Consider the following 9,452-nt stretch of genomic DNA (forward strand, 5'->3'; position numbering starts at 1 on the left):
TCGAAGACGAAGAGGAAGAAGATGGTGATGACATTTTAAAAAAAATAATATGGAATTTTTATAGATTATAGAGAGGAAAAGAGTAGTTTTGTGTGTTTGTTTTTATAAAATGAGAAGGTATTTATAGATATAAAAAGGAAATGGAAAAAGTTTTTTTTTATTTAATAGCCAACGGTTATTTTTTAAAAATATTACCGTTTAATGGGGCCCACAATGATCTCTTCACCAACGTTAAAGAAGTGGCGGTGGAATGGTCGCGCCCCCTTCACGGAGGAATGGGGTGGTGTTTCACGCCCTCCCGGCGCCAAATGGAGTCTCACGGTGCACCCGTGAGACCCACTTCCATTGCTCTAAGAATAATGCATGTCATAGGCTTCTTTCTTTCCATGTAACTCTAAAAATCGTGTTAACATAATGTAAAGCTTAAATTTTAAAATTTTAAATGTTAATAAATACTTTATTTTATCATTTAATTTTACATATTCATAGGTTTCTTTCTTTCAATATAATAATAGTTTAATATATAAGTAGAATTCAAAAAAATAATTTTATATATCATTATGTTTATATTTATATGAAAAAGAGTTGTGATATCATGGCGACTTACGGCATTCAGTGTGTCCCAAGTAGTTGCAGGTGCATCAGATTTGTTTACGTATTAAGGTTCAATTTTATTTTATATAATTAAGAGGTGCACCACTATTCGAATTATGGCTTTATGGGGGTGGTTTGTCCTTAAATAATTTTGTATGGCACCCTTAAATTTTAGCTATTTTCATAATATATAAATTTAAACAATAAACATATATCTCTCTAATAATAACCTAACTATTAGACTCTCTCCAATGCTTACTTTGGAGAGGATGCACTTTGTGACATGGATGATGCATGTAGAAGGATGCATTGGAGTATAAAGAATGGGAGGATGCACATACTTCCCCAAGTGCAACCAAATGCACCCTAATGTGGGGTCCACATAATTTAATTTATTTTTTATTAAAAAATCACATACTTTATTAAATAAAAAAAGCAATTTTAAAAGTGAAAAAGCCATTAACGGCTAGATAAGTTGTAGTTTTTTTTTTTGACAAATATATTTAAAAAAACGGCTAGTTTTCCCCCCCTATAAATACCCATTAATAGTAACTCATTTTTCACCTCAAAATCTTACAAACTCTCAAATTTTTTCTACATCACACTTTCAAAATGGATCCAAGACAGCAATTTTCTTTCACTGGTTTGTTAAACGATGATGATGATCAATAAAACCCACAACAACAACAACAGCCATCATTCCCTCTTTTCTCACAATCACAAAACTTTTCTCAGTTTTCACAAGCACAACCATATCCCCAGTTTCAACAAGGACCTTCATTCCCGCAATTTGGACAATTTCCTGTCATGCCACAGTTTCAACAACCTGCTTTTGATCCTCAACAATTTCAACAATTTCTTCAATGGCAACAGCTTCAAAAAACCTCCCAAATGCAACAACCTCAGTTTCAGCAAACTCAAGAAGATCTTGTGGAATCACCATCAAAAGCAAAGCCAAAAAAAAGATAAAGAATAAGAAGCCAAGCAAGATGGTGACTGAGAAGAATGACGAGCAACCAACAAAGACGAGTCGTCAAAAGTGGCCTAATAGTGATGAGGTGTTGCTTGCCCAAGGTGTGATTTCAAGTTCCGTGGATCCAATCATTGGCAACAACCAAACTGGGGATGCCTATTGGAGTGAGGTTGAAAAATACTATAACGAAAGTGAACCTATAATTCCACGAGATGCTCACAATCTACAAAGCCATTGGCATATGTTCAAATCTAAGGTGAATAGATTTAATGAATTGTATCTACAAGTGAAATCTCGTTACAGGAGCGGTTGTTCAGATGACCAGTACATCCAAGAAGCTAAACAATTGTATATCAACGATCCATCTAACAAGACTTCTGCTGCTTTCGCATACGAGCATGTATGGAATGTTGTCAAAGATTGTAAGGCCCCGAACCCGGTGGCCCTACTTTAGCGTCGGATTTACTCATAAACACAGTTCTTCAAATCAGAGTTTATTAAAACTTTTCGCGGAATATAAAACATCAATCATTTGTTACAAAACATTAAATCTTTTCTTTGATACCAGAACACAAAACTTTATATTTAAAACATCTTTACTTCTTTCTTCAGATGCCAGCCGTTCAATCCATGCCATGTGTCATCCTCATGCTAACTCTATAACCAGCTCAACTGCGTGCATACTAAAAGTCAGCTACGCTGAGTGAGTTCTAGTTAATCGAACGCCATACAATACATACACATACATACATATCCGTAGATACATATCCATACTTCACTAGTTACCCTTCTGTTCTACATACATACTTGCTACCATACATACATACATATCTACAATCACTAACCTCAGTCTACCGAGAGTACGTTCATAGTTCACCGTCTATACCTGTACTCAAGGTCGTGAACACGTACAAGGTTCGCAGTCCTTACCTATGTTCACCATTTATGGTACGTACAAGGATCGCGGTCCTTCCCTATACCATAGTACATCCACAACACGTACAAGGTTCGCAGCCCTTCCCTATGTTGCAACCTAATTCATAGCACGTACGAGGTTCGCAGTCCTCCCCTATGCTACAAAATCAGCACGTATAAGGTTCACAGTCCTTTCCTATGCTGAAATACATCCACAACACGTACAAGGTTCGCAGTCCTTCCCTATGTTGCAACCTAATTCATAGCACGTACGAGGTTCGCAGTCCTCCCCTATGCTACAAAATCAGCACGTATAAGGTTCACAGTCCTTTCCTATGCTGACACCTATCTACATTACGTATAAGGTTCGCAGTCCTTATCTACGTTTACATATATCATCTACTTCACGTATAAGGCTCGCAGTCCTTAACTACGCCATCGCCAGCCGAGTCTATGTCCGACAGAAGCTAGAGGGATTTGCCATCCCAACTTACTATGTCGAACGTAGAACTCACATGCCATTCGTGTACTTAAATACACATACTTACATTATAACATAAGAACACTCTAGGCATTCTTTACCTCATTTATTTAACAACCATACCCCTTGTCGTTACGTGCAATATCCGAAGATCGTTCACGCCCCGACAAGTATTCATTTGAAATATTCATACATCTACGATATATAATATTCGTACCTTTATTTTTAACCTGACAGTACGCGCAATATCCGAAGATCGTTCGCGTACCGACAAACAATCATTCATATCTATCACACATATCACATATGACATACACTTATCACTTAGGATAAATGTATTAACAACACATCGAGTATGCAAACAGCCCCGAAAACATAACAAGGAATGGGGCTAGAAACCCACCTGAACACGGTTACGTTCACCGTTAATCGTAATCCCTTTCTTCAGCTGTGCACGGCTGACTGTATAACAAGTACACGTATTAAACAACTATCACTACTCATATCATCTTTTCAGTCTTAACTACTACCCACAACGAACGGGGGTCCGGGGGCAGCGCCCCTGGCAGCGGGGTCTAGGGGCGGCAGCCCCTAGCAGGGTCCAAGGGGCAGAGCCCCTGGCTGGGGTCGAGCTGCCAGGTCAGCTTGGAAAAATTTTATTTACATTAACTGTCTTAACACATTTTTCATTAGGTTTTAATTTATTTTCTAATCGAACTTGACTTTAGGCGAAGTTAACCTTAGGCGAACTTAGCTTTAGGCGAAGTTACCAGCTAGGCGAACTTAGCTTTACAGCGAAGTTGCCATCAGGCGAACTTGGCTTCAGGCGAAGTTGTCATCAGGCGAACTTGGCCTCAGGCGAAGTTACCAGTTAGGCGAACTTAACTTTACAGCGAAGTTGCCATCAGGCGAACTTAGCTTGCAGGCGAAGTTCATCAGGCGAACTTAGCTTGCAGGCGAAGTTCGTCACTTTGAAGGCGAAGTTGCCCAGATGAAGGCGAAGTTGCCCAGGCAGCCGCTGTTTCAGTTTCTGATCGGCATTTCGAGCGATTTTAACACCCTTGCTATTGTTCAATATCACCCGCTACGCTACCCGACCATTTTTTGGTCGTTTATACACTAAAAAGCTTGGATCTTTAAACTTCAAAGATCAAGAATCATACCTTTTTGGGCTTGTTTGGATCTCCTTTAACTTGTTAACGCAACTAGTCGCCCTCTCTCACTCTCGGATCAGTCCGATTCTTCCCTTGGCTCGGCCCGGTTCCGGCGAAGTTAGTGTATGTGTGTGTGGAGTGTGCTTGGATAAAGATAGAATGAAGATATTTTGGGGTGTTAAGGTATTTATATCCCTGAGATCCCATGGACCTAAGGCCCATTCTCATTTAACCCATCCTAATTAATCCAAGTCCACAACCCACATCCATTACCCAACACTAGCCCGACCCATACCAACTCCTATTCTATTATTTATTTCCTGATAACCCGGGTAAACTTTCTCTCTATTATTAAGTAACATAATTAATATTACTTGGAAATTTCGGGATGTTACAAAGATCATCGTAAGTACAACTCTGCTACGCATGTTCATGGTTTTCAACCACCTAAAAGAACAAAAAGTAACAGCTCGGGGGGGGGGGGGGTATACGAGTTCTGCTTTCGATGCCAACTTTGGTCAATCTCCTGAAATCACAATATCACTTGAAGATGTTAATAATGAAGACTTTGAAGTTCAAGTTCAGTAGGTTGCTCCAACACGTCCAATTGGGAGGGACAAGGCCAAAGCCAAGCTAAATGGCAAAGCAGGAATAGAGTCGTCTGAATACGACATGAGGAAGCTAAAGCTTATTGATGAGATATCCTCGACCAATCGTGCTAAGAGTGAATCGATCAGCAAATTCGAGCATAGAATTGATAAATTCTATGAAATTGAGGAAAAGAAGCTCGAGATGAAACAAAAAAAATTACTCTTACTTGACACGACTTACATGAATCCAGCTCAACGAGCTGAACACGAGGCAATGTGTGCTGAAATCCGCGAGAAATACGGCTACAATCGTATTTAACGCTTGCTTATATATTTTTATTTTTAGGAAAATGTAATTTCTTTTTATGTATTTTTATTTTTAGGAAATGTAATTTATTTTTATGTATCTTTATTTTTAGGAAATGTAATTTCTTTTTATGCAATGTAATTTTAAATTCCCAACGGCTAGTTTAATTAAAAAAATTCAAATTCCCAACGGCTAGTTTCTAACGGATAGTTTAAAGACTAGTTTCTAACGGATAGTTTAACGGCTAATTTCTAACGGATAGTTTAACGGCTAGTTTCTAACGGATAGTTTAACAGCTAGTTTCTAACGGATAGTTTAACGGCTAGTTTCTAACGGATAGTTTAACGGCTAGTTTATAACGGATAGTTTAACGGCTAGTTTCTAACGGATAGTTTAACAGCTAGTTTATAACGGATAGTTTAACGGCTAGTTTCTAACGGATAGTTTAATGGCTAGTTTCTAACGACTAGTTTTTAACGGCTAGTTTATAACGACTAGTTTCACTATATATACCTATCTAGACCAGCCATTTTCACACACACATCCCTTTACCTTAAACACTTATATCTACAATTCAAAATGAGTTCTGATGATGAACAAGTCCCACAAAACATCCCGATGATGTTGATTCAACACTTTCAACATCTCATTTCCAACGATGTTGAAGAATTAGCAATGCAGCTGTTTGAGCTTGATGCTCAAGATGCGGCTGATTCACAAGAAGGAAGTTCTTCTAGGCGGAAGGGCAAACGAAAATACATAAATAGAGGCCGAAATGATGGAGATGCCCATTTGTGGAACGATTACTTTGCTCCAGAGCCGGTATTCAATGAAAGCTTCTTTAGACGAAGGTTTCAGATGAGCATACGTCTTTTTAATCGCATTGTTAAGGAAATCTCTAAACCAGGTAGCTGTCAACATTTTAAGTATTTCACACAAAGATACGCTGCTGTTGGTGTAAAAGGTCTTTCACCAATACAAAAATGTACAAGTGCCATTCGTCAGTTGGTGTATGGTGCATCAGCTGACCAATGTGATGAGTACATACGCATTGGTGAAAGCACTTCCATTGAATGTCTACACAAGTTCTGTAGGTCTATTGTTGAGGTTTTTGGATCACGATATCTTAGAAGGCCCAACCAAGATGACATTCAACGATTGCTACAATTGCATTCTGAAAAACATGGGTTTGTTGGAATGCTTGGAAGCATAGATTGCATGCATTGGGGTTGGAGAAACTGCCCAACAGCTTGGAAAGGACAATACACTCGAAGTGATCATGGTCATCCAACCATTATGCTGGAGGCTGTGGCATCACACGACCTTTGGATTTGACATGCATTCTTTGGAGTGGCAGGTTCAAACAATGATATCAATGTTCTTAATCAATCACCAGTATTCAATCAACTCTTAGAAGGGAATGCACCACATTGCAACTTTATTGTGAATGGGAATGAGTACACGCAAGGATACTATCTTGCAGATGGCATTTACCCGTCAACACTGGTAAAGAGTTTCGTTTATCCGCCAAACAATAATCTTAAAATGCAATACTTTAAGCGACGATAGGAGTCTTGTAGAAAGGATGTTGAAAGAGCGTTTGGTCTCCTCCAATCAAGGTGGGCAATAATACGAGGCCCTGGAAGATCTACAAGCACACCAGTTTTAGGTGATATAATGCATGCATGTATCATTCTACATAATATGATTGTAGAAGATGAAGGTCATATGATAACTGATTGGTCCCGTGAAGAACATGAGCCTGAGCCACCAAGTTATAATGGGGGTGCACCCACTGAGTTTGCACACTATCTGCAGAGGTTTAGATCCTTACGAAGCAAAGATACTCACATCGCACTACGCAACGATCTAATGGAACATCTATGGAATCTTAAGCAAGCTAATGAAGCTAATGAAGAGTAGATTTGTCCGAGTAAAAAGCTTAATTTTAGGTTATGGTTTCATTAAGTTTTATTTTGATTTTTAATCTTAATTCTACTTTTATTTAAAAATATATGTGTTTTACTTTTTCTAGGAAATGTAACTTTTTTATGTAATGCAAGTTTAATTTTTATTTAATTTTATCTTGTTTTTTATTGTTTATTATTTAAATATATTTTTTACATTTATTTATTAAATATTTTTTAAAGCTACAAAATAAAAGTTTTTAAAGAAAAATTAAAAAAGAAATAATGATATGGAAGAGAGAGGTTGCCTGTGGAAAGGATGAGTTGGAGTTAAAAAGAGAAGAGATGATGCATGTATGAAGGATGAGTAAAAAACTGATGTGACAGTGATGATTAGGATGCATGTAGTAAATGCAGGCTGTTGCATTGCGGGTAGTCTTACTATAGTGTATAGTTATAAGGAGTATTCTTTTATATATATATATATATATATATGAAAGGGTTGCACATCAGGTACTATTTTAAATTCAACTGGACCGTTAAACTGTCAAACCATGAAAACGGAAGGGTTACACATCAGGTACCCTTTTAAATTGAACTGGACCGTTAAACTGTCAAACCATGAAAACGGAATCATGAATCAAACTATTTGGATCTTAATTTGGTTGACTTGGTTCTATTTAAACAATTTGATTGATTTAAACGCCTTTTCAACTACTTAACATTAATTCTTTATACTTTCATCTACGTTTGTCGAGGGTACGTAAATACGTGAATGAATTATGTGATTAAGTATGTGCTCGTGTTTAATAATTCGAACTTTTTCATATGTAAAAACTATCGAAGAACGAGATTTTAATTGCACATATGTATATACATTTGTGTGTAGACTACTAAAAAAATCAAATTAATATGTTTGGAACCCAAATAAAAGATTAAATTTGATCCGATTGTTATTTATACTTTAGTTCTTAACTTTAAAATAATAATAATAATAATAATAATAATAATAATAATAAGTTTCTTTTAGCACTAATTATGCATTTAAATATACTTACTTGTGGCATTTAATAATTTTGTCTTTGTGTGGCAGGATTTCGACAAGGTATATGGGCCAGCATGGCATTGCGTAGTGGGCTCAAGCTTTGGGTCATTTGTGACCCATGCAACCGGTTGTTTTCTTTATTTCTCTATGGAAAAATTGCATATTTTAGTTTTCAAGACAAAAGTTCAAAAAAATGTGAGCTTTTCTAATTAATAATTTAATATTAAGAACAAATAAAAAGATAGCCCATAAAAAGGTAGTTTCACAATTATTTAGTGACTTAGTGTCGTTCTCACTTGTTTACAACTCTAGATTATAACTTGGACGAGGTTACGTTCACAAACATGTGTTTAAAAGTTTTATGAGTCAAGACATATCGGTTTCTTTCTGAGACCGAGTTAATTGCTTGAATAGCTTAAGTTTGAGCTAGTGATTCAATAATCGCTTTGACCTTCAAGTCATTGCTATGAAAGAGGAAATGTGTTTTCCGTGTTGATATTTGAATCAGACGATGAGTGTATTTGGTATAGAAAAGGCCATGAAGCATGATATGAGATAAAGAGAAAGTAACCACGTTAACTATTTTTACATGTATTTGACAATGTTATATGCATGTAATAGATAACGTTGAATTATACAAAACGTCTTGAAATGTACAAACATGATACTCTTATTTATTTACTAGATGTGAGTTTTACGTCAAGAATTTGTTTTTTTTTCTCGTAGTTACTTTTTATGGATAAACTTTTCGAGCATCTATTTTATGCAAATGTACTTTTAGCACATTACTTTATTTTAAATAAGAAGAGTGAGGTATATATATATTTTACGACATTTATGATGGTACATGAATATGAATACAAATATTCAATAGACATACCAATTTTTAACTGTTTATTATATAAAAAAAACTGGCTCTAGCCAAGACTAGAAAAAACTGAAAGAAACAAGTGAAAGCATAAATTCACATATGACCCCAGAGACTCCTAAACCACTCGAAAATGCTAATCAATATGAAAACTAAACCATTTGTTTCAATAATATGATTTAGATTTCTCTACAGCCGTGGACTTTTCGCTATCATGTAGTCTCTTATTTCTAGTCTTTTAGCTCTCGTTATATTTTCTAGGGTTTCACCCCTTTGATTCATGTGTATAATCATCATGTTGATGTTCTTATAATATTATGATTGTTTGTTTAAAATCTCTCTAATTCCATAATACATGTTGTCGGCTGTGCCTTGATCCTGATGCATACAGATACAAATGGTCCACTAACATGTTTTGGTCTTCGTTGATATATATAATGTTGTACATAATGGTTCACACTTGAACTTGCTTGAACATATGAAGTTGCGGTTCATTGAGTGCATAGGATTAGTGACATGTATTTGGTATATGATATTTTTGTTTTATCAATAACATTATAACAACACATGTTAATATGTTATATAGTTGTTGCTATTAAAACAAATATGACTATTATA

General features: G+C 36.2%; 1 protein-coding gene and 1 pseudogene across 1 annotated transcript; both read left to right on the forward strand.

Moving 5' to 3' along the window:
- Positions 1–1,583: 1,583 nt before the first annotated feature.
- Positions 1,584–5,026, forward strand: LOC143601636 (glutathione S-transferase T2-like). Its single transcript, XM_077078999.1, has 2 exons — positions 1,584–1,967; positions 4,706–5,026. Exons 1-2 carry the CDS (start codon positions 1,584–1,586, stop codon positions 5,024–5,026), a joined length of 705 nt encoding a protein of 234 aa, XP_076935114.1.
- Positions 5,027–5,593: 567 nt separating this feature from the next.
- LOC143601637 (protein ANTAGONIST OF LIKE HETEROCHROMATIN PROTEIN 1-like) lies at positions 5,594–6,937 on the forward strand (annotated as a pseudogene).
- Positions 6,938–9,452: the final 2,515 nt, after the last annotated feature.

Source organism: Bidens hawaiensis, unplaced genomic scaffold, assembly GCF_021521415.1.
Source record: "Bidens hawaiensis isolate Kalapana, Puna unplaced genomic scaffold, B.hawaiensis_p1.1 tig00056895_1, whole genome shotgun sequence".
Lineage (NCBI taxonomy): Eukaryota > Viridiplantae > Streptophyta > Magnoliopsida > Asterales > Asteraceae > Bidens > Bidens hawaiensis.